Genomic DNA, 26,409 nt, shown 5'->3' on the forward strand with positions numbered 1-26,409 from the left:
TTGAAATGGGATCTACAGAGTCCTTGCACAGGAGAACTCAGGGTTAATACAGTCTGACTTTATCATTGGGACTCCCTGACATCTTTGCTGTTGAAGTGATGGTTGCCAATGTCAAAAAGGAAAGTCAGCAGATCATGATTTCTGCAAATGATAGAGCTACCAGACTGTGCTGAGGGTTCTCTGAGGCACAACAATAAATTAAGGGCTTATCTCAGTTCAGCATCAAGAGCTACCTGAGTTCCTGAGATCTGTGATGGTGCAGCCCCTCCAGAGATAATGTCAGTGCCCTGAGCCACACAGAGGAGCAGGGCCAGCAAGGCAGGAGTGCCCTGAGCCACCTGCTCTCAGCACGGGCACAGCTACACCAGGAGATGTCTGCCAGGGGACACTGCCCTGCCCACAGCAGGAGCACATGGAGCTGAGAGGGAATCCAGCCTCAGCACAGAGCTGCATTTCAGTGCAAGAAGGACACAGTGCAGACACTTAAAAAAACCTCCACAAACACTTTACAGACTTTTACTATGCTTCAGCAAGTTTGTGTCCCCCTTTTGTACATTGCTAAGCTTTTTCTCAAATGCTTCTGAAACAGTAAAAACAATGGCCTGTGTGGCTAAAGGAAACATATTTAGGAAAGCTGTTACAGGGAACACTGGGAAATTAAACAAAGGGAAACAGCACTGCCTCAGGAGAAACAGAAGGAAATAAGTTTTGCCTGGACGTCACAGAAAGAGGGTGGAAAAATCTGTTTAAGGGAAATAAAGAAAAAGAGAAAAGAAAAAAAACAACCCCCTCAAGCACTGCATGGTTCAATCTTGCATTTCATCCTCTGAACCCTTTCTTAGAAAAACAAATGGTTTGTGACAAACAAAGTCCACAGGGACAGTACAGCCCTTGAAACCCAAGAGGCTTTTGTGCTATCACATAAATCACAAACCAGGCCATAACTCACTGCCCCACAGATATATAAGAAGGCAGAGAGATGAGCTGGGAGGACATAACATCCTCCATCCTCAGAAAAGAGACCCTGTGAGACTAAGAAACCAAGTAATGGAGGATTAAAATTATGGTGAAAACCAACGCAATTGGCAAAACAGAAGGAAAATGTAACTCTGCTAAATGTTTCAGCTTCAGCCCAGTTACCTATTTATCCCAAGCTAAATGACCTCAGCATAATGAAATTTCTGGTAGAGAAGAAAAACACTCACTAGTACTGAAAAAACCACATTTTGTTTAGATTTCAAACATAGAAATCCTGATGTAAACAGCTGCAAATCAGGTATTTCTTGTTTACTTTGAGTATGTTTAATGCTTAAGTCAAATGTTTCCCATTCCAACAACAATAAAACAACTACAAAACACATTTTATTTGTATACCCAAGGCTGCTCATCACCCTACAAGAGGGTGAAAGAATTTAAACAGTGACTACAATGCTTCCTATTTTTAATTTAAGCCATGTCTCAAAGATTCATCAGTTCCTGAGACTGAATGTTTTTACAGAACTGGTTTGTATTACATCTCTTGGCAGAATCCAACTTGTGACATACAGTTACACTGCCTTTTAAGAGACATAGTTAGAAGGGACATTATGCCTTCCCAAGGGTTAAAGTATCAGGAGTTCATGCCCTTATTATATACAGAGTATTGAAGAAGTAGGAAAGCATCAGGAGAAGCATTATTTTATGGCTGGCATGATTTTGCTTTATACATTTACAATGTTGCTATCAAAAATTGTGGTCCAAAATGTACTTTCAGAAATTAATTAGGAAAAGAAGTAAAGACTACGAAGTCAGACATGTGGGAGGAAGTCAGAAGGTTTTAAAGATAAAAGCTGGAGGTGCTTTTGACACAGTGGGTGGTTAGGGAAAAAAATCCACTGGCAGAATTTAGGAGAGGGTATGAATGGAGAGAGATAAAAGACACTGGCAAAGGAGACTACACAGAACTCAGAAGAGAAAAAAAGCAAAAGCTCCAATTCTGAAAATGAAGAAATAAATTATAGCATACGAGAACTATCTGGGAACTGAGACAGTGGCAGAGACAAAAACAAACAGGACTTGAAGTGTACATCTTGAAGGCAAGTTCTTCCAGGCATGGAAGTACTAATTATCAGGGGACACACTGAGAAGGAAGTTAGGCTGGAGATAAGCAGAAGCCTGGAGAAGAACAAAAAAAGGAAGAGTATATTTTAGAAGCACTAAACAAAGGAAAACACAGATGATGGCAACACATTGAACAGACAGTCAAAAAAAACCACAGAGAGAGATCAAATAGCAATGCAAGAAATTTGAAGAATTATGGAAATATTCATACAAATAGAGAAAGAAACAGCTAGGTATCACTGCCATATAATTCTATGCCATGAATCAGTTTGTGAAGTTACCACTCCACTGCTGGACATGAGTGAAAACATTCATAGCTTTCCTAACTGCTTAAGGTTATCACAGGAAAGACATGTTGACTAGAGAAAGGCTGATGAGCCACTGAAATTGAGAAAGAACCAAAAATGGAAACCCATCACAGTATGTCAAAAGACCTGGCAAAGAAAAGCCCACCAGGAGTTCACTCTTCTCTGGCCACAACAGGATTTACTGCAGCAGTGTGCTGGTGCAAGAATTGTGACACTGACTTGGAGCAGTGGAGACTGTCAATCCTCAAAGCACTTGATACAACCTCCAACCAAAAGGGACAAGGCTGTTGAGGTTTAACTGCAATTCCTGCAGTTGTTGAGGTTCAGCTGCAGGAATTTTAAAGCCTCTGTCTCTGTCACAAATTTTCATGCAACAACAGCCCTTCACCCTGATAACCTGCAGGTTACTGTATTCCCTTAGAGCATAGCTTAACACTCCTTTCTTCTAAAAATGTGAAAGTTGACGTTTTGAAGGTCAAAACAGTTTTCTGTTTCATGTGCAAGAGATGCAGGATTTTGACCAGACTCCCTAAAGACTTCCAAGGAAATAATGCATAGCCAAACACATTCACCTGAGACACAGTAATTCCTTAGCACAAAACAGGTTTTTAGCCTGCTCATGCTTTTCTCTATGGCTTAAGAGATAACAGCTGAGGAAAAAAGATAACATGTGATCCAGCTGCAAAAAACATCCACAAACCTGAACTCGTTTGCAGGGAAACCATGTTCTGTCAGTTCTTTCCCCTGTTAATTCTCAAGTCTAGTTTGTTTCTGTATCTTACCATTATGCGAAGTACTAATTTTTTTAATATTAATACCGCAAAAATGTTACTCACCTCTGGTGTCTGGACAGCAGAACTCCACATAACAGGTCTCTGAAGAAAAATTACTTGCTTTGTGGCCAGATTTCCTTCACTGAAATTTAAAGAAAATAGTTTTCCAGGTTTTCAAGGCAGTAATTGTCACCAACATATTTGAAGTCAACTTTAGGGTGGGTGTAAGTTCACAAGTGAGAAGAGGACAGACTAGAGTATTATCCAGTTTATTAACTCCTCAATAGTTCTATAATGATATTTTTTTTAAAAATAGAAGCATAGGACTTGGTTAAAGTGATGCACATGAAAATAGGGACAGACCAGTAACTTGTATTACCATGACTGGAGTTATTTAACATGTGTGCTCTTGAAAGTTTACATATCAGAGCTCCTGCTTTTAATCCAAGTCTGCACATTTACATCTGAATCAAACCTTCACAAGTCTTTTTTGAACTTAACCTTCACTGTTAAATACACAGCAACACATTACTACCTATTAATATCACAACAACCAGGCCCAATCTTAATAGATCCATAGCTTCAGCAAATCTCTCAATACTCTGTGGTATGAAACTTGGGAATTAACATTCTTTACTGCTAAATAAAAGTTGTAAAATGTCATCTAATTGACACTTGCTGCTTCATCACCTATGGATAAAGGGCTGCAGCTCAGTTTTAATAAGCTTTGCATCAAGAATGAGATGAATGACACCAGGTGTTTTGTATGAGGGAGGTACCAGCATAGGCAGGACAAGACAATATTTGGTATGAAAAATAAAGAAAGGGAAAAAAAAAAGAGCAACTTCAGTCCTGGAACTTTTACAGATGTTAATTAATACTGTTATGGTAGACAAAGCAAAGGTGTTGGTTTTTTTCCCAAAAGGGAATTCTGTAGAAAAATAAACACGACAAGTGAAGCTGCTCCCCAGACCAGATATTACTGATATGATATTTCATAAGCACTACACCCCCTTAGTAGTGGTGATAAATACATCCTGTAAGTTTTAATGTATTTCCATCAGCTTTCCACCAGAAATACATGTCACCACATGGACAGGACATGTAATACAAACCCCAACTCCATGTCACTGAAAGTGAAACAATTTCAGGACAAGAACTCCAGAATATGAAGATTTTAAAAAATCCTGTTTTCTTCTAAATATCAGATACTATATTTTTATAAGTTCTTCTCCCCTCAGCTGCTTTTGGCCAGTATTCAGTAAGATCTTTAAGCATATAAAGGTAAAACATTGAAATTGTTTGGCCAAAGGGTGACTACATATTTAATAGTGCACTAAATGAGTAGCAAAACAGAAACACCAAAGAGATGGCAGTTCATTTGAAGTGTTTATGATTCTACCTATTCTATCAACCATAAAACTGTGTTATTATGCATAACATTTCTAAGAACTACTAAAACAATGTAAGCTTTTACTTCAGTATGCATATGTCACAAGATCAAACACCACACATATGAAGTCAAGGCAACTGGTGCATGTTTCACAACTGAAAACTATTTTGTATTTAACATCAGGGACCTGCTCCAAGAAAAACCAGGGATTAGAACTGTTCTATGAGCTCAGAAGAGCTTGTCAACAGCCTGCCCCAGTAAAGCTTCTGGAAGTAAGCTCTGAGAAAGTACACAAACCAGTACTATTCTCAGCATAAACAGCCACTCAGATCAATAGTTAGTGATGATGGATTTGTGATTTTGTTTGGCCCCTCACAATCTTTTTTTCAGTCTGGCTCAACTCAGGTCACGGCATATCTTTGCATGTATTCCTTGGATGAGAACAGAGAACTAAAACTCCAGCTTGTGGGAAAAACAAAAATGCAGGAGAACAAATTCATTCGTTTCCTTAAGCCTAACAAGGTTTCCTGTTCCAAGAGTCCCTACCTCACTATTTGCATTCATTAAAAGACAGTGTTTAGATTTTATGTCATTACAAGGAAATCTGCAATCCTGCAACCTTCTTCCACTTGGTTAGGTATTTCTCTGTGCCTCAGTTATGTCTCTTTTGATCAACTGAAAAATGTCTCTTCCAAGCAACAAGGCTGAGCACAGGCTCTGGCATGGGGAAGAGCCTAAGGCTTATTTTGTAACAGTGTCTGCATTCCTACAGAGAAAAGAAAAAAACCCAAACACTGAGCTACAGCTTGTACAAATTCTACTAGAACAGAAAAAGGACATGATGGTGAGTAGACAAGAAGTAAATTAACAAATTTCTAAGTCTGACCTTATTAAAATGCCGCACACGACAAAGCAGCTATGAGCTTAATTCACAAAGAACTCAATGACAGTGGGATTTCCACAGAATTTAAATGAGAAAAAGTGCTCAGAGCAAGGGAAGCTCCACAGTTTCTCTCACATTTCTACATCCCCTCTTTGCCTCATAAGTCAGGGCATTTTGAAAATACAGATTAAGTGGTGAGCCAGGATAAATGCATAACCATAAAGTCAGTGTTTCTGCAGTGCATTGCCCAGAGCCTGCCCTGGCCACTTCAGGGACTACAGCAATCAGGGAAGGGAAATAAAGGTCACTGCAGAGTAAGGCTGCTGAAGCCTTTTTCCTGTCTCTTCTTTTAAGAGTGGTGAAGGGCAACAGAGACTCTTTTGTTGAAACACCAGCAATTTGTTTGTCTGCTTATGCTATATGGGCAAAACTGTGTCCTCTTACACGTCTGTAAGTCCTCCAAAACACCATGAAGCTACAAGCTCAGTACTACTGCCAATGGCTCTGGCTTTTACAGATCCATTTTTTAATGCATGAATATTTGATGTAAAAAACATTTAGAAAAGATATTAGACAAGATTTTCTGGAAATGACCAAAGGGAATAAGATAAATTATTTTCATGTATGCAGGTGTGCTTTTTGTGGGTATTTTCATTTCTCAAAAAAATATAACTTTGCACTCCTTTGGAACTGGGTAGCATCTAGACTTTCAGTTCAGAGACAGATACCAGCCTGGGATACTAAGTGTCCTGGCTTAAAGGTTCTATTAAATGAAAAATTTAAAAAGCCTTAAAAGTAATTCTAGTTTTCAATGACAAACATGTATGGACTTCTACAAACTCATGGTACTACTAAAAACTGCAGTAATACTAATTTACAAGCAAATACTCACAAAAGATCTGACATGAGGGAAAGTTTTACCATAAATTAGGAGAAAAGGAAGACAGAACACAGGAAAATACTATAGTGAGTAAAAATGGGGATAATAGATAAGTTTTCTTTAAATGCTATGCAAAAAATCTATTTTAAAAGTAAACATGAAAACATAATTTTGTCAGATCATTCCAAGTTGTTGCTTATTTAGTTTCTTCACTGTTTCTGCAACCACTTAATATTCAGGCTGGGTTTTGAGGTCAGAGTTTTGAGTCTGGGGAAAAAACCAGCTGTTGAGCAGCATAAAGTGTCCTTCTTTATTAAGACTTTTGCATTCCTAGGATAACCCACCACCACCACAGTAATGGCATCTTTCACAGCAGACACAGCAACCATGCAGGAATTTCTTCTCCTCTTTAAATACCAACATCATTGCTTAGAAATAGTAGTTATTAATCACAACTCAGCCTATCAAAACAGGAAGACATTCATTTTCTGATTCTCATGAGTTCTCAATCCCTAATTAGGAATTCTTGTTCATAAGCTTTTTTCATTTTTTAAAAGCAAATTGAATTGCCGTATATGAGATACACTACAGGCACACAAAGCATGATTCATCCTATTTCTTCCAAGAGTAACTCACAAGCTACAGTGGGATAACAAGCATTAGACAATTCATACAAAGTCCTACTCAACCATTTAGGCCAGAAAACAAATGTTTTTTCTTAGGCTGAGTTACTCTGGTGTGGGTACAAAACGAATCCAGTTTCAGATTTGGCCAGGATAGAACCCCTTTAGCATGGGCACTGCAATTAATGCTCTGCTTGTTTCACATCTGGGATACAGCACTGCTTGAGACCTGAATATCTTCCTGGTACATTCTCACTGGTCCAAGGAACAGCCCCAGCCTAATCAATCAGTTAATGCTTCCTACAGCACTGCATCCTATTTTTTTCCCCCTTACAGCACTTTGTCTCTTTTAGTTGGCCCTGCCTTGGCTCTGTGATCTCTGAGGTACAAACCAGCACCATTTGATGTGCTGCAAGCACAGGCTGACACTCCCAGTGTCACTCAGCAGCTGCTCAGGACATTCCTGACCCTGCTGTCCAAACCCTCTGGGATGGGTTCAGTTACATGGCTTGTGGGACACAAAAAGTTGGAAGTTCAATATTCTCTCATCCTATGACTCAGGACACACCATGACTACAAAAATCTCCCTGCCATCCTTCAAAGATTATACCCAGATTCTGAAGACTTACTCTCAAGCACCAAGATATGGCCAAATTTCAGCTGTTAATGAAAACCAGGCCTGGTAGTTCATATAGTCTATAAGTCACTATGTTCAAAGCTAATACACTTAGACTACAAAATTATTGAAGAAATTAAAGGATAACCATTTGTTTCATGTTCTGGAAACCACTTCTTCCATAGGAAAGCAAAACAGAGACTCTCAAAAAAAAAAGGTACAGAACATGCCATATTTTACCAAAACTTCTTTTGTCTTTGCATTTAACCAGTTGGTAAAAGTCAACTATTAGAAAAAAACACTGCCAAAAAAACCCAGCACCTATTTCTTGATCACAAAAGCCTCCTTCTTACATGGGGTGAGTTGATTTAATTATGCCAAATCACTTAAGCAGAAGTCTACTTTCTTGCAACAGTTTTCTTAGAATCTTCCATGCACATCTTTTTCATGACTTGATTTAACACAGTGAGGCCTGGGATCCAAAGATTACTCAAGCCATCCACTCTTTCCACAGCTGTTAATGAGCCCTAAGACCTGCCTCAGTACATTTGTTTGCTTTTGAAGTTTGGCAATCTTAATCTAATGGGTGGAGAACTTAAAAAAAAAAAGAAAAAAAAAAAGATGAGAAAAGGGAGGCATTAAGAATGCTTCATCTAGTGTTGTATCTTTTCTTGGGAAGGGTTATTTAAGGAAAAGAAGAAAAAAAGCAAGTCTGGAACCTTATGGGGAATCCAGGTCTGCAGTTTAGCTCTTCTTATGTAGAAAAGAGTCCCATCAATGCTCTAACTAAGCATTACAGCTAGAGACCTGAAATCCAGTAGTCTGGTATTGTATTTGAGTTGAACCATAGTGTCTATATTAGAGAGGAGAAACAGCCCAATAGCTTGCTGGATTAGCATATTCTCTGCCCTAATTTGCAACAAACACTCCATGACTGTCATGTGACAACATGACTTTTTCCATGGTCTAAATCAGTCATTCACCAAGGTCCTAAAACTAGTGAAACATTTCAACACTTGTTTCTAGTTGAAGCATGAGTAAGCCCCATTGCTGTGGACTGAGTAGGTGATAAAAAGTTTCCTACATAAAATCTTTCATGTTTAGATTTACACAATGTATTTTAAATTTAGAATTAGACTCAGTGAAATCAGTAGTCCTAAGCAGATAGGGCAAAGCCCTCATGAAAATGCTACTTACATCTCAAGCTTTACACACATTTAACATCAGCAGTATTTTTCTTCTTTTGACATTCAAGTATGCAAGTAATTATTGAATAATTCTCAGCCATACACACCAAGAATGCTGTAATCAAGAGTCTGGGTACCTGTCATGTCGTACAATTGGTGTAGGCAGGACACAGGTCAGCAGCCATCCAAACTCAGCCAGCGTGTGCAGTAAAGGTCCATAATCTGTTTTAATTTCACACCCCTACATTAATAATCATAAAAAGTAGTAAAGAGACTCTGTACAGGTTTTATTGGCATTTCTACACAATTACAACACCTCCCCTCTCACTTTTAATGAGATAATCCTTTGAGATGACATCAAACTGTTGTTTGGTGGAGATTCATTACTTCAAACTGAAAACAACTTAAGAAGTTCAAGACTACAAAATCCATGGAAAACTGAATTTATTAACATTAGGTATGAGCTCTGACTCATCAAGACATAATTCAAAGCAGCTCACCCATTAAACTTGTCACTTTGTTAAATTAGTGCCTAAAACTTTTAAAGCATCATAATTAGGTGTCTCAATTGACATCTTTATTTACTCCACATATGATAAATAAACATATCACTTAGCTACATACTTAAGGTTTTGGTGGGTTTTTTGGTGGTGGTCTTTTTTTTTAAATGTACAAGTCTTCAGTTTGATGTTAATTTTTTTTGCATTTGTAAACGTGTTTATCATTGGATATTTCACAAGTAAGAAAATCCAACAACATAATCCAACAACAACTGCTTTCAGATGTCATTCATAGCAATAATCCTAAATGATAAGAATATTTCTAAAGAGTAATTTAAGTAATTTTATTGCTGTAACCCACTACAGCAGCAGATGTAAATTTATTAGGAAACCCAAGTCTTCCATATTTAGCAGTAAAAATACATATCTGAACATTGCACTGAATTAATTTACTATCAATTTTCTCTTGTTGTTTTTCTAGATCTGGCTATTTTCTCCCCCTTTTAAAAAAAGGTGACCAGCACTTGCTGAAATTACACCTAAATTGGTCTGAAACACACAAAAAATCCCCCAAGATGTCTTCTTTGGTAGTTGTACTTGTTGGTATGAACATTTACAAATGTCAGGCCAGAATTCCTCTGGCATATTTCTTTTATGCACATTTACCAATGCCCACAAATCTGATTTCATTTTTATCATTTGGGGCTTTAGTAAAGCCTATGCAGGTGACTTCAGGAAACCATCCTGAATGCTTATGGAACACTGGTACCAGCATCCTAAAGGAAAAAAACAAAGAAAAATACCAGTAGGAAATAGCACTGCTAAATCATCACCTATTTACCTCAATGACTGTCCATTGTTCAACAACTATTGCATCATTTCCTTTCCTGGTAGAACCTGGAACTCCAGCACCTTCTTCTTCATAGATAAATAATCCCTCTAAAGATTTGGGTAAATAATCCCCTGTGAACATAGACATAAGCATTAAGTTTTAGGTTGATAGATTACCAAGATGTACACAAGATGTTTCTTTCTCACTGAACAGTTCTCTAAAATAAAATTAAATGACTCAGCAAACTCAAATTTGTGGTTATTTATGGACTGTGCAAGTCAACTTATTATTAAAATTCCTTTTTCTTTTCTACACAAATTGAACTATGAACAACTGTGTCAAAAGCATTAACCCCTCCCATACTCTAGTATGAATTCCAGTTCCCTGTATTCAACATCATTACAGAGGATGGGCACAACCCTTTTTTCCTCAACTTCAATATTGTCCTCCTGACAAGACATGTGGCTTTTGGTGTGGTGGGAGAGAGCACAAAAATGAGTGAACCATGAAGTGTAAAGCTCAATTACAGCCACTTAAATACACAAATGGCCACAGGAAGAGCCTGAACAAGTAATTGTAGGAGGATTCCTGATGGGAAGGAAGTTCAGAGCACAAGTGCCTGACTCACATGTCAAAGGCCGGTAGCATCCGTTTGGCCCAAACTAAAGCTGTGCATCAAATACAGATTCAGTTTCTGGTTCTCTTCCTCCTAACAGCCTTTGGGAAGCCTTTCATGGAGATTCACATTGACAGCTGACTAACCAACTAAATTGGTACAGCAAAATCATGTAATCCTCAGAATATCAGCATTAAATCCCCTCCAATACTGGATGAGACATGTTATTACCTGGGTATTAAAGATGGGGAGTTATTCAAGCAAAGAAGAGCAGACAGCTCTCTCTGTGGGGAATGGAACACTGTAAAACTGTTGTTGGACAACAGCTGCAAAGATTAATTTCAACAGCTGCAAAACCACCCTTCAGTGAACTGTAACAGATCTCCAGAGAGTTCTTTTCCAGCTCTAAAAAAACTTCATAATGAAAACTAGAGGTCTGAATTCTCACCTCTCTTCCACTGAAGGAAATTTAGTTGTTTCACTGATTTCAATAAAAAGGAGTAACAGTTTCAGAGTAAAAAAGATGACTGCTACAAACTGTGGCATTAGACTGCTCATGTGCACAAAATATGCAGTTTGAGAGGGACTAGCTGCCAAATTCCATCAGAAGTAAATCTACATTGATGAGCTTATCCGCCTCTGAGTCACAAAATTTACTGCAGAGCTACAGAAACACAGTGATTCACACTCAAAACCATAGAGAGCAATGAAAACTGAACAGTTGTCATTAGTGTCAGGCTTTTGTTTTTTAAGAATCATAATTTAAATTGCAAAGATCTTGTGTTTTGCAGGTTTTTTTTTTCATTTAAGGCCTTCAATAATCCAAGAGTTCATATTGTTTTAAATCAAAATTATGAGAAAAAAGCATAAGGCATAGTAAATACAGCAGCTGCTCAAACTGACAGTAGTTTTACCTCCTCGTATAATTAAGACAAAGTGACTTATGAAAGCCACTTTAATACATTATTAATTATCTATTACACTTGTTAATCATCCTGAGCATTACAAAAAAACTGCTTAAGGTCCCTGGAGCCTTTTCAACTAAGATTTGACAAGACATTTCTCTACTGCAACCCCGTACTTTGCTTGCTTACACTGCAATAATTAATTCTAAAGGAAGATCAACAAATTGCAACTTAGTACAAGCAAGACAGGTACAAATGCAACCAAAGCATCACCTTGGTGAAGTATACAGTGTAGGTTTGATATCAAACAACATTTGTTAAAATAGTTAATTGTTTTGGAATTTATTAATCATCTCAGTTTGCTTTGGTCTGTACTCCTAACACTAGGGAACTACAATTTTCTTCACTTTTTTTCAAGTAATTGTATAACAGTAGTTACTACTGTTTTTTGCACACTTTTAACTTCTGGCTTTCAGACAAATCCAATTCAAATGGAAACGAATCTCTTAATTACATATTTTACCAGCAACGGAGTTCAAGAGTTCTAAACACATTTAATCCTATTGTCTTTTCCTTGAAAAAGGAAAACCCAACCAGAAGAACTAGCACAAAAGGTTGATTATTTTGTTATAAAGCTGCTCTAGTTTGCTGCTTTGGAAATTGGCAATTTGATAAAACAAAGCAAGAATTTCAATTACTTCGTCTACTATAAATTTGTGGAATCTGATACCTAAAAGGGAGTAATTGATTTTCTGGGCAGTTACAGATCCATCTTGACATACTCACATATATACCCTCCCATCAAGAAGCAAAATATAGCCATAATTTTTTCAAATTGCATAGTTCTATGTGAACAAGCAAAAGCTTCATAATACCCGGAGACAGTACTCACCTTTAGAAGTTTCCCAGTGTACAAAAGAATCAACTAAGGCCAATCCTTGTTTATAATAAAATGTAGTTAATTCTAGCCAGTCTGCTTCCAGTGTACTAACAACTGGCCCCTTTCTTGTTACTTTCATAGACAAAACACCTTCATGGTAGGTCCAGCAGGTAGAATCATCATCAAAAACATTGAAGACTGTATAGAGCTTGTCTAAGGAGAGAGAAAGGAAGAATGAACTTCAAAGACAGTGCTCCAAAATTTGCAATATTACTAATCTCCTATTTTAACATAATTTTCTATTTCTAAGCAACAGTTTTAATAATTGGTTCTTAATGTTGCTCTGCTTAAGACCTAAACACACTCAGGACAAGGTGTGAGGGGAGGTACACTTTGAGATATAAGGAAAATGGGAACTTATTACAGCTGGGCTGTCACTGAATTCTTCAGGTAGCTGGGGTTTGCATACAAGAAAGAAAACATACAAGGACTAAGAAAAATCAGTGCAAACAGCCTTCATTTCTGCCACTTGTGGAACTTCTGGCTACAAATACTAGCAACTATAAAAACAAAAGCCAATTTTCTAAGCTTGCAAATATAAGGAATGCATTGCACTGACTTTAACCCATTATTCTCTGAAGTACCAGTATAATTAGTTGTTTAGCTGACTGGGATTTTCCCACAGTAAAATGATGATGGATCAGTGGAAATTAAGGACACAAATCCAATTTATCTTTAAATTGGTTTTCTGTCTAGGTATTAATCCAGTGCTGTAACAAAACCAGTCACACACAAGCACTCACTAAAAACTGACATAGCCATAGCATATTAGGAAATCACTGGTGCAAGTTACAAAACCCCAACTGTGTGAGTGTGTTCTACAAATACACTTGTCTGTCACAGGTGTAGAGAAGTAAAACAAAGCAGCTGCCCAGAAATATTCTTGGATTGCCCAATACTGCTGGGCAGCCTAAATCAATGCAAACCAACCTCTAAATATCCAAGTTTTTGCACTGTCAAAACAAAGGAATTTGCTAAGATGACCCCAGTTAAGAAGTCAGTCTCTCTAGGCTCCAGAAACAGAAATTTCCAAAACAGGATTTGTACTCTGAGTAATCTGAACCAATATCTGGGAGAATCTCTCTCTGCTTTGAGTAGCGTTACTACACTCACTGCAGGTGACATCATGTGCCTAGAATAAGGGGAATTCAGAACAAAATGTTGAGCTTTCAGTAAGAGATAACTCTTTATACAGTTTTATCACTTTCACAGGTGCTTACATCCCAAGTAATGTGTTTATCATGACAAACCTTAATTTCTTTTACCATATATTGAAGTAAGATCTCTTATTCTACAGAAAAAGGAAATTGTTTCCCAATAAAACTATTCAATTCCTCACATATACCAGAAATTTACCTCCGCAATAGTCAAAATTCAATAAAATAGTTCAAAAAGCAATAGAACAGTAAAAATTCATACTTAAAATCCCCAAATCTATAACTTGGGCATAGTTTCTTGCCTCTTTTGAGCAGAGGTAAATGGAAGTGGCACACTGGCATAGCAGTATATACCTACACATATGCAAGAATGCCTTGGAAAATTCACATCAGCATTTTTCAAAATGACAATTACATAAAACAAAGAAAGGTGGTTAAGTTTCCAGAAGTTTTATCTCATGAACTCCAGTGACTTTCTATTTGACTAGTGTAGAGAAGCCTGGCATATCCTTCCTAAGCTTTTTGAAGTTTCCTGAGAACACTGCATGTAGGGGATGCACTGACTGCTGATCTACCTGGTCACACCAGCCACACAAACACTGCTCCCGAACAGAACCCAGTTTTCCACTTCTTCCTTACAGGACTGCTAATATATAGCAAACCCACTATTTAAAGCTGTAAGAGAAGAGTTAAGTTTTACCAGATTATGCTATAAAGGCTCACTTGTAGGAAAACTGCTTTTACTCAAACCTTAAAAATAAGAGGGACATTGATTATCTCTGTGCTTAGAGTCATCATTCTCAGAGTCTACAGACTGAAGAGCTGTTTTAACAGGAAAGTGAAAAGGTGGCTTTTGAGAGCAATTAAAACATGTCTGGCTCATCAGGGAATGCAGCCTGACATGAAAGTTTCATGCTGCCTGCTTTCCACATAATTCTGTCTTGCATTAGTTCTCTTACTCAGATGACTTCTTTCTTTCTACCTTTTCCTCTTAGCAGCCAGGAGGCCTTAAGAGTTTCAGTACCAGAAGTCAATGTTTCAGACCATTTTTTGCACAGACTACACCAAGCACCTCATCCTTCTACAACAAAGTAGTCTATCACAGCATCAGCATTTTTTCAATTATGTTTTTCCTTCCTATACGTCTAATGCTTACTTTTCTCTAAGAAATTCATTTTGTAACAATTATTGTCTTCGATTTCATGGTCAAGGCATTAATTTCAGTGATCTCTTTCAGGACACTTCTTGAAGGCACGTTAACCAGAAAGAATCCATTATGAACGGATTTATTTGGTGTACATTATGTGAGTTGCCTGGAAGCATGTAAAATTATGGCTCTAGCTGGAAGGGGCTCTCTTTGTTGTCATCTTTGAAACAGGCACAACTGGAATCACAATGTATACTTTGAAATCATTACGTGTTTATAATTTTATATTGAGTAAACCTACATGTGCATTCCAGAAAATATTTTATAACAACTGCATCCTTCTAAAAGGAAGGATTTTTACTGCCACATGTTTGTTATACACATATTGAGCAAAAAACCATGAAATGTGCCACATTTCAATCCACAATTACACTGTGGGCAATCTTGGGGTGTTCGTTTGGTTTTCTTTTTTTCTTTAAATTGCAAACTAGAATTCTGACAGCACATCTACAATAGTCTATATGAAAACTGAAATATCATTTTAATATATTACTACAGCTCACATACATAAAACAGAAGGTGAGTGTTCCTTCTGCTTTTTTTACTGGCAACTCTTTTAGAAATAGTATGCATTTACATATGCATGCATAGAGGTATCTTCCAAAACCAGTATTTGATACAACAGAAAACACTGTTTTATTTTTTCCAATGCCTCAATAAAATACCTTATTTCTGCAACAAACAAGCAGCATTTATTACCATCTCCTTTCCGTGGTTTAGAAGGGCTGACTTCTTTTCCAAACTGGAAATCTGAATCCTCTAACAGTCTGCTTTCTCCATGCATTTCTTCCTCTATCCCACTCTCAGACAAGTGACCACTCAATGTCCCTTCATTCCAGTTTTTATAGTTTTCCTCAAAGTTTTCTCTTCTGTGTTCCCTATTTCTTCTGCCCAGTGTTGATTCCAGCTCTGCACCTCCATCTGCACTTGTTCCATTACAGGCTTTAGGATGAGGAAAATGTTGTGTTACAAATCCCACAAACTTCTTTCCTCTTTTAGCAGCTTCATTAACCTGCAATACAACATAAACTTAGCTGCAAAGTCATTTTACAATTGCATAGATCTTTTTCTTCTTTAAAACTTGTACATACATGAACCACTTTACTAAACTGCTGAGGACATAAAGGCCTAACACTGTATTACAGAAGGGTGACTGGTCTTTGATGCTGCTCCTGCTTCAAAGTAAATGGAAGTTTTCCAGCATGCCTTTGGAGTCAGGCCAAGAAAGGGTGGCCAACACTGGTATGACTTCAGAGTCAACAAAATCCCTCATTTAGAACAAACCCAAAGTACTTTATTTACTGTGTTGTATTGATAAGCAGCATAGCAGAGCAATAAATAATATTTCTCTAAATACGTGATGCCAGTCATACTAAAAACACTTCTGTAGTATTGGAGGTCAGTATCTCTCATGAGCCATGAGTCATGTTGTATTTTTTGTTGAAGAATGAAAAGAACATTTATTCTTGGGTACTTAACTCAGAAAAACATAAAATTCACATATCATACAAGTGTTTTATAATGAGAGACTGAGCTTGATTTTGCTTTCAGTGAAGACTTCCAAAGCTTTACAGAGATATTGACAAAAAGTAACTCTTTTCTCACTCTGAGAGAAATTTTGTAGCTTCTATAAAATCAACACAAAACTAAAACCACAACCACTAAATGTAACTTACACTTATGATAGAAACAAAAATCTGAAGAGAAGTTGGAAAAAACCTCCCTTACCTTTTCTAGCAGTTCTTTCACTACTTCATTTGTCAGTGTTTCATATGTTAAAGGACATTCCTCAATCACCAGCCTGGGGTGCCTTTGTGCTCTGGGTGCTGCGTGCTTCTGGCTAGAACACAGAAAGAAAGCAGTCTTTGTCAGGAGTTTGCTGCTAACTTGAGCAAATGCTTGCATATAGAATTCTTTTCTTTAGGAATAGTTATGAATGAAATCCTGACAATGCTTCTTCATACTATTTAGAAGTCAATGGGTTTTGGTGCTTTGTTCTGTTTCTTACACAAAGTGACAGGTACTGTGTGTTTCAATGCCAGGATGAGAATATTAATATTTAACAGGAATTTAATCTAAAGACCATGCAGAGAGATATTTTGGAAATGAAGCTTTACTGATAAACAGCTCTGCCTTTGCAATAAATAAATGCAAAAATCTCTGAGAATGCAAAACACACAAATTAAAACTAAATTTAGTAAGCACAAAGCAGATTCAGTTTTGTAGAAAACACACCATGAATAGAAATGGTCCTTTAACACTGTTAACATGCTGCTGCTTAGTTTTTGTAACTAAAGGAGAGTTGCAGCTGTTAAATGAAACAGTATAGGCAAATTCAAGGAACACAATGCAAAAACACTTACTGAGGGTTAAATAAGGTTTGAATATCTCATATTGAAGCTGACAAACCCCAACTTCCATTTAAAGTCATAGAATAGCACTCATGTTTCATCTAAAGCCAGTTATTAGTCAGACAATATTTAGTGTATGCCAATAATATAATGGGATTTTATTTGATGCTTTCTTTGTATAATAATTTCATTTAGAAAATCAATTTTAAATGAAATGATTAGACACATTCAAATATAGAAGTTGACCTTCCAAACAGTAGTTGGAGAAGGTGTATTTGCCCACAGCAAAACAAGCCTTGGTACATATGGCACCTGGGAAGGAAACTGGAACCTACACCAGTTCCACAGGTATGCTACAGTCTCATCCTTCACCCATTCAGGGCCTAAAGGTTCGAACAACTTCCAAAGGATGCCACATCTACAGGGATAAGGCAAAGAATGGGAGCCATGTGCTGGGAGTGCCAGCTCTTGGAAGCCTCAGCTCCAGGGCAAGCATTTTGCTTTCTTACTCAACTTTCTGCCCACAGGAACAGCATTCACCTTGTTTGCAGATGAATCTATAAAGGTTAAGTTGCATGAACAGCAAATACTCCCAAAAATGCTTGTTTAATCAAAGGGTTTGAGAATTTCTCTTAAATGAACACTTAGAGAAAGCATTACTGCAGTGGCAGCAAGGCAGCTTCCAATTCACACCTTCCCAGCCCTCAAATAAAGACAAGCACCTTTGTGCATCACATAAGGACTCAGAAGAGAAGGGGAAGCTTCACAGCTTTTAATGCTGTAAGAAATCCACTTTCTAGTTATTCAAAATAAGAAGAGGTTATTTTCTTTTGCATTCAAAGGAACTAATGAATGGTAACATTGCTTTGCATGTGTTTTTAGGATCACATGGTGATTTTAATGCAGTAAAAACAGGAGTAATAAACAAGACCATGGATCTGGAACATAAACAAGCTCCTGCCTCTCCCTCAGTGTCAAAACAAAGCTTTTGTATGACCTCTGCTCCAGAATGAAGATTTTCTTCTTAATAAGGAAAAGCCCAAACTATCCCTGACAAATTAATTCACAATCTATGTCATTTTCCCCTGGGAAAGACAAAAGTTTTGAAAACCAAGAAAAAGCAAGCATGAGATAGTTTAAAGCACCTTATTACTCTCCTAGTATTTTAGTTAATCTTATTTGCTGCAAGTGCTAAGACAGATGATATTACACTTTGGATTTTGTTAGGCTATTTACTAAGGCAAAGGAAACATTAGCTTAGTGTGTGCTTAGCATTAATTAAAGACACTACTAACTGGCCAATCCGAGGTGCTCATTTCAAATTGATAAGCAATGAATGTTGAGCAGCCCACACACAAATGGCTTCAGTAAAGGATCAATGTACTCAAGTAATTTCCCTGTTACCTCAGCTTTGACCGGGAGAGCACCACTCGATACATGTGACTTGCAGGGAAGCTCCTCCTCCGTCCCACTGGCAGCAGAATGGGATGCACAGCTCCCACAACATAGCCTTTGCTGTAATACTCTTCCACCCGAGCTGCTATATCCAACACAGAACTGATCCTGATCACTTCTGGATTTGAAGAAGCTACAAAGCATTGAAAGCAGAAGAGAAGCACATGATACTGTGTATGTCTATAAACTCTTTGGGTGAGTTCCTTTTATGCAAACCCAGAAAACCTACAGTCCCATTTATACAAGAAAAAGCAGATTTACAGATGATTCAACACTATTCAACTACTTCAAGTACCTATTTTTACAACTTAATACAATCTATTTTTAACGTACTTGGCAACATTGTCTGTTTGATCAAGGTCTGCCAAGCTGATTTAAAAGCTGTGTTAACATCTAAACACATAATAGAGTTGAACTTAACAAAGCAACTATTTTGTCTAGTCCAAGCCTTAAACATACTAATGCAGTATCCCTCAACTCCAGTTTTCAGGTAAATTTCCACGTAACAGATTTAAGCCAATGACAATTGATTTGTTTCCATTAATTTTTTTTTCCACTTAGAAATGATCTGGAGGAGTATCAGTTGACATTTTGACAGTCCCAGTTCCTTTTTTCACCAAACTTACACATCACCTAAATAAGCTGATTTCTAGGGAGGGTCCCGCTCAGCATGTGCAGGGATTTTGCATCAATAGGCAGCAACTGGATAATACATTATTGTTAGGGAAAACTACAGAGATAAAGGGAAAACTTATTGGAGAACCTTTTTAAAATGGTCCACAGCCTTTGCAAAGAGAAAAGGAAGATTCCACACTGGTAACAGATAAATATTCTGCTACAGTCAGTCTGATGGGTCAGTAATTCCTGTTTCTCACAAGTGCAGCTGGAACTCTAGATGCCCTCAGAAAGCAGGAAATCAATACTCATACACAAATAGCAGCAGAAGAGTCATTACACCAGTACGGATTTGCCAAAGCTTTCATCTTTTGCACTTAGGAACTCTGATAACAAAACAGCCTGGCTGGAAATGTGCTGGTCTATTGGTGAGCCCTGCTCCAAGCAGCCTATTTGCCTGGATCCTGATGGATCCCTCTTTGCAGGACTTTCTGTGCATTAATACCAGTGCCCATCTGCATCAAAGGATGCCTGAGTCAAAACTAAGCAACACTTTTTCCAATATATACATATACATATATATGTATATATATATATATATATATATATATACAAGCAAGTGTAATGTGCTGCCCTGAACATTCCCTATCGAACCATACAACTGAAAATAACTAAATACACTAACTCTTCTTTGATTCTGTAATTAAAAAAAAAGCATGAAAAAAATAAAGTAAAAGCATTTATATAAATCTCTCATCACTTTGCTGAGTTAATTTCTTGTCCCTGCCTTCTCTTGTCTATCTGCATTATAGCGCAGGTTGGCAATAGCAAGGAATTTAAGGACCTAAGACACAGAAGTCACTAAGTTTGTCTATCCTACTGCTTTAAACTATCATAAACCAGAGATATGACTCCTTAGTTTGCACAAATGTTTTATTCTAATAAATTGAATTAGAACTCTGCTGATTCACAAGCAGTGTTTTGTAAAGCCTCTCTACACTGCTTTCTATAAAATGTAGGTAATATTGACATAGATACACTTACTGAGGGCTTTAAAAAAAGACCACAAAACCCCCACAAACTATCAGAAACTAGTATTTTACAACACTCAAATGCTTTTTAACACCAATTTCTACTAATGGGAAAAGGAATGGTGGGCTACTTTGCTTGTCACTGTAAGAACCTTAACAGAAAAGCTATCAAGAAGAACCAGGATAATTTATACCAGGGAAACACACACTACCAAAAACTATCACCAACACACATATTGATGGTTTACTGCTGATATCCAGCAAATTCAAGCTATTAACTAAACTGTCATTCTCAGTCATAAGGACAAGGCTGTTGCACTTTTTCTTTAAGCTGACACTATCACAGCTTCCCTTTTGTAAACAGATGATATTTTGTCATTAGCAATACTCCCATCCCATGACTCCACTCTGTAAATCCAAGAGCCCATGTATTGAGAAATAACTGCTCCATAGCCTACAGACCAAAAAAGTAGGAATGATGCAATTTGATCACCACATCCCTGATTTTATGAATGTCTTAAATCCTTTTTCATAACAAAAGTTCCCTTCCTGATGTGCTCTCAACAGGTAGCCAAAATACTGTGGCAATAAGAACTCCAGCTAACTTTCCAGATGCATGGTAAATCTCAGATGCAGGATACTGTAGATGATGACAAAACAGCTATTTCACACATATTCACACTGGTATTCAGAATGACAGGAACTTGACAGTATGTCATCTTAGCAAGCTGCATCAATATTTCTTCTTTTCCCTAATAGGAGGATAGTGGATAATGCACAAGCATTATCTTCTGCTTAGAAGAAATATAGAAACTATCCCTACTTTTTGGTTAGACTGACTTCACAAAATAGCAGCTGTTTGTGTGATTGGGATATGATTCATGACTGAGACTTTGGGATTTACAGTCACTAACCAGCATTTAAAATTACACTTCAGTGTCCACTGCTCCCTCTTCTTTGTACTACTCCAGTCCACCAAAATAAAAGATTTGCTGTGGTTTTTTTTTGTTTGGGATTCCCCTGATGGCCCTCATCCTCCATGGAACTCAAAGCTAATTTTTACAGTAGGGATGAGAGCATTTTGGGGACCAGGAAGGGAGAAGCCAAGGTTCAGTGCACAGCTAATAAGTAGTTAAGATGCAAAGGGACTCCAGCCAGCAAATTCAGACCACAGCATGGTTGACCTAATCTGCATCCTGGCCTGGGAGAAAAGATCAGGGACTGATGCAAGTTTCCCCAGCAGGCTCATTTTGACTTCATGTTGCATATGATAAAGCACATGATCACCTGATAAAGCACAGAATAAGGCATATTAAATTGAAATAACACATTTACGCTTGTATATTTTTATCCTGATGCAGGACATGGTTTACTGTAAGATCTTAAAATATTATTAAGTGCAGACGTTCTGTTTTTCTTGGTGCAAGATCCAGTGACAAGAAATCACTTGGGCACACGTAAATCCCCTATGCAGAGGAAGACTTTGTTCTGGAAGTAGGCTAAGCAGAATGAGTGCCATAAATACACAACTTGACAGCAGAGGAAAAACTTTGGTCTGAAGTGATAAAGGGGTCCCAGTTTAATTAAGCCAAAGGACATTCAAATAGCAACAAGTACATGAGCAAGCTGACTGAAGGAAAAAAGAAAAAAAGCTCAGTATATTCTCCACCATACTTGAGCAAGTCCACCCATTTCAGAAACACTCAGAATTGAAAAATGCCTCCAAGGCAGTAGAAATATGTACCATGTTCTTTTTCTGTATTCATCTTAGCTCTAAAAATAGAGACTTCAAAAAAAAAAAAATTAAGGTTATATACACATATCTAGAATGATTCAACAGAAAGATACCTTTGTTTACAAATCCCCTTACTTCCAGTAAGAAACCTAAAAAAGAGTGAGGTAACTATCTGAAACTGATCTCAGTTATTTAACATAATTCCACTGAAGCAGAGCAATTCTGATTATCAGACAAACAACAGAAAATTAATCTTTACTGCTGTAGTGCTAGGTTATTAAAACAGAGCTACACCTTTAATTGCACATGTTCAATGGGCTATTACTTCAAAGGTCACAGCCACCTTTAAAACAAGTAATTTATAAAACACTATTAGAAACTGTAACTTGAAAACAAAAAAAAACAACTATCTGGAACAGAGGCTATTTAGGAACACTGAATGCTCTTCAGTTTCCAAAAAATTTATCCTTCCTGTATCAGTAGTTAATTAATGTATGCACTAGGTAGCCTAGCTTTATTTCCAATATCTTACCACTACTTATTTCATAGTTTTGTTTCTTCAAAAGGAAAAAAAACAGTGAAAAACATTTTACGTAAATCAACAGAACAAAGTTAGATCTCTAGTACTATGTAACCTAGCAGAATATATCTTCTATTAGTCGCATATAGCTTTTTAATGAAAAGACTCTTATATTTAAAATAAAAATATTACAACACTAAAAAATAATCAAAAGCCAAGTTTTGTTTATGAAAAAGTTCCTGCAATTGCACTAAGACCTGCACTTACACTGTTTCCCTTTATGCAACCCTTCTAGTAACAGCATTTACTTCAAATCCTTGTTATTAAGCATATCCAGTACACTAGGTTGTTACAAAATGCAAGTTACTATAAAGTGACTGTAAAAGTGAGCTGTCTGTGCTCTGAGGGCAGCCATCTGGGCTTGTTTATGTTTTCAACTTTGTGGAACAGGGAGTTGCTCTGTTAGAGATGGGACACCCTCGGGAAGGAAGTATCCCACAGAGCACTGTCTGCCTCTAGCTATGCATACAGATTTAGTTTCATTTCAGTCACAATTTCAAAAGACTATTCAACAACTACAAGTACAGCATTTGGGAAAAAAAGCAAGACAAAACTCAGACTCTTATAACAGAAACTTCTACCAAGAGACTGCGGTGGGCGTAAGAGGGGAAGTTACTCCTGATATACAACTAAGGAACAGACTTACTTCTGCATAAAGAAACAAGGACAATGACAGCCTGTTTTCGGAAGTTGAGTGCATTTAAAAAATTGTTATTCAATTAAGGCTCAGGCACAGTGTATTTTCTGAACCGTCACACTGAATTCAGACAACCATTATTCAAAGCCAGTACAGACGGCAGTATGTGACTCACAGGAAACCAGGAAAAATCTCTTAACAGTTTCTAGCCAGCTTCCTTAACGAGGACAGTTGTATAATTTGCAGGGTTTGGTTGTTAAAAATACTTCAGCAGTTTCCATTGTAATTTTATACAAGTGAGAAGCTTCATCGTGATTTGTGTTTCAAAATAAAAGTCTTACATTTTGGCTAGCTTTGACAAAAGTGCCTAAGATTTACTGTAAATCAAACAAGAGAAAACTAAGTTAAATCCTGTTCCTTCTTACTTCAAAACAGTAAAGATACAGCATAAAAATATACCTTCTAAGGTAAAATCCAGCAATACATATTCATAAGCAGAATCCGTCTTTGTTTCAACTTGTGGTCTCTTCAGTGTAGAAAAGATTTTTCCAGGGCTGCTATCATCTGGGTCTTCCAGCTTTCTCAGTCCGCACCCCATGGCAAGATCTGCAAATGATTAAGTCGCAGGAAAAGGTGGGGGGAGCAGCAAGATCTGTCGCTCCTACTACAGGGGAAAAAAAAGGAACCAAATAATTCCCCTCGATTTTTTTTTCCCCCTATTAGCTGTAAATCCAAACAGAGAAAAAGTCCAGTTCCCAGACCGAAAAGCAAAGGTACTTTCCATTCATTTTTAATATAGAAGCAGTGAGCTCGAGATGATTTCAAGCTACAAACTTGGCTATGAGTAGGCTGGATTTCGCAGCAACATTAGAGCTGCTCCCAACTAGCAGAGATTTTCCATGCCACGTCAATTTACAGCCAGCCCCTATCAGTGCTCTCTTGCAGAGGACACCAATAGTGCTTTGTTTGTCCTTCTAGACTGACTGGGTGAGGGGGGGCGAGGGGGGAAGAAGAACTGAAAAACAAAGTTATACAGAAACTTGTCTGTCATTACTTACCTCCAGAAGTTCCCAACTGCAGTAGAAAGTCAGACAGGAAAAAAGCAAGTTAGTCAGAATGAAAGAATGAGAAAAGAGCCTCAACATGGTTGGAGATGAAAATCACTTCCAGAAAGGAAGTCAGCTTCAAGAGGAAATTGCTTCTGGCATCTCAAAGGGTAGAAAGGCAAATGAAAAGCTGTTTAGTCCTTATTTTAGATTTGAGAGTTGGCTCCTATTTCCTTTCTACACGGACTTTCTTACAGAGGAAAAAAACCAACCAAACAAAAACAACATGAACACAGCGTAATAGTGTAAAAATATGTAGTAATTTCTTGTCCAGAAAAATCAATAAGAATCTTCAGCATGCAAATTAACTTATGTAACTGGTTTTGAAAAACACCAAAAATAATCACACTGAAATATTCTTCATTTCAAATGGTATAGACTTGGTCAATACTACATATGAAAAAAATTACAAAACTTTGTTTTCCATTATTCATGGGTATTGAACAAACAGAACCCTTTTCTCTTCTATTAAATTCACCTTAGTTGGTACAGCCACAGACTTTCAACACTGTAAAAAGTTTTCTATGTTAACTCTTCTTTAGGTTCGAAAAATTCAGTATAATTTAAGGGCTCTCTTTACTCTTCCATTAACTATTGCAAGTCATTTGTAATTATTGTGGTCTGCATTATACCTGATGCAGATCACAATAATGCATAGGAAGAAAAAAACACTGAGTTATTTTCTGTGGCCCTGCTGTTCCCAGGATGAACTGTTAGAAATTAGCCTTTTTATTTTTAGACTGCACCTAAAGAAATTCAGTCATCTAGAGAAAAAAATGAAATATATATACCTTATTAAAAATGCTAATAATTTTGTATAAAAATAACTTCAAGTTAGACATTAACTATTTGCAGGTTTCTGTCCTCCTGCAAGCACAGTGATCTAACTTTTTATTTAAGTAGCTTATCAGGAATTATATGCCTAGAGACTACAACATTTTGAAACACACATTATAGATTATAGTCACTTAATGCTAGGAAAAAAAAATTATAATCACTTAGTGCAGAGCCTGGAACTGAAGTTGCAATTATTGCAGTCTTTAAAACACGCTCCCAGGTGCTGAAACAGAAAGGAAATCCTCAAGCATTGTCTTCTCAATTAAAACCTAAGAAAACACATCAAATATGCAGAATTCTTAAACTTCTTGAGAGTCTTCTCACACAGAAATTGCTCCCAAACACTACTTTTTTTTCAGTAAAGGTTATCCCTGAACTGTTGCCATATCAGCCATACATGTAAAGTGTCCACTCAGCCTTGAGAGTCCAGCTGCTTCACTCTACACTCCCCTTAAGTTCCATTGTAACTGCTTGTATGAAGCCATGGCATGACTAAGATAACTGCAAGTAAAACAACATTTTTGCAGCACCAGTCCAGTTGTCAGCAGGCTGCTTTTTCATTTTTATTTAACTTAAAATAACTACATTTGCAATTAGGCCATTTTGAACATGTATTTTGAACTCTTCATGACAAGGCTTACACAATGTTACAACCCCTTCACCAAGATAGGGCTTTCCATAATATAAACCAACTCTTACAACACCAGGAAGAATAACAGTTCCAGATAAAAGCAATGGTCCATATTTTGTGCAATCCTAGATAAGTATGAATAGTTATAAGCTCCCAAGTTGGAAGTCAGTCAACAGCTGTCACTGCAGACTTGACTCAAGTCACTAATAAAACCAAAGGTTGCACAGACCAAAAAAAAGAAAACAAAACAAAATCAGCAAGAATGAGCAGCATCTCCCACTGGAGTTTAAAACTGCATCAAAACACTTGAATGACTCAGGAGAGACACAGGATCACAAGATTCTTAAGACTCAAGAGCTGCTAAAGAGCTGCAATTTCCTGTTACCAAGTGGATACAAACTACAAAACAATCTACTTCCAGTGACGCAAAATGCAAAGGCTCTGGGAATGGGTACCAGAAAAGAGCAAATCCCAAACTATCCTGTGATTCAGCAGCAAGTTGTATTTACAG

General features: G+C 37.3%; 1 protein-coding gene across 4 annotated transcripts in view; it reads right to left on the reverse strand.

Annotated features, from left to right (window-relative positions):
- Positions 1-25,581, reverse strand: part of RFTN2 (raftlin family member 2) — a 29,825-nt gene extending 4,244 nt beyond the window's left edge. The window contains exons 1-9 of one of the 4 annotated variants that reach the window (XM_059475731.1): positions 25,429-25,581; positions 23,784-23,930; positions 18,676-18,859; positions 16,649-16,760; positions 15,620-15,932; positions 12,509-12,709; positions 10,105-10,226; positions 8,901-9,004; positions 3,245-3,323 (exon numbers count right to left, since the gene is read on the reverse strand). In XM_059475731.1, the coding sequence (XP_059331714.1) occupies positions 3,245-3,323; positions 8,901-9,004; positions 10,105-10,226; positions 12,509-12,709; positions 15,620-15,932; positions 16,649-16,760; positions 18,676-18,859; positions 23,784-23,922 (1,254 nt within the window). In that variant the 5' untranslated portion in view covers positions 23,923-23,930; positions 25,429-25,581. Of the gene's footprint in view, positions 1-3,244; positions 3,324-8,900; positions 9,005-10,104; positions 10,227-12,508; positions 12,710-15,619; positions 15,933-16,648; positions 16,761-18,675; positions 18,860-22,894; positions 22,975-23,783; positions 23,989-24,382; positions 24,551-25,428 lie in introns of those variants that run through there. The other 3 variants (XM_059475730.1, XM_059475729.1, XM_059475732.1) reach the window with 3 other exon arrangements.
- Between the last annotated feature and the right edge of the window lie 828 nt (positions 25,582-26,409).

Source organism: Ammospiza nelsoni, chromosome 7 (genome assembly GCF_027579445.1).
Source record: "Ammospiza nelsoni isolate bAmmNel1 chromosome 7, bAmmNel1.pri, whole genome shotgun sequence".
Classification (NCBI taxonomy): domain Eukaryota; kingdom Metazoa; phylum Chordata; class Aves; order Passeriformes; family Passerellidae; genus Ammospiza; species Ammospiza nelsoni.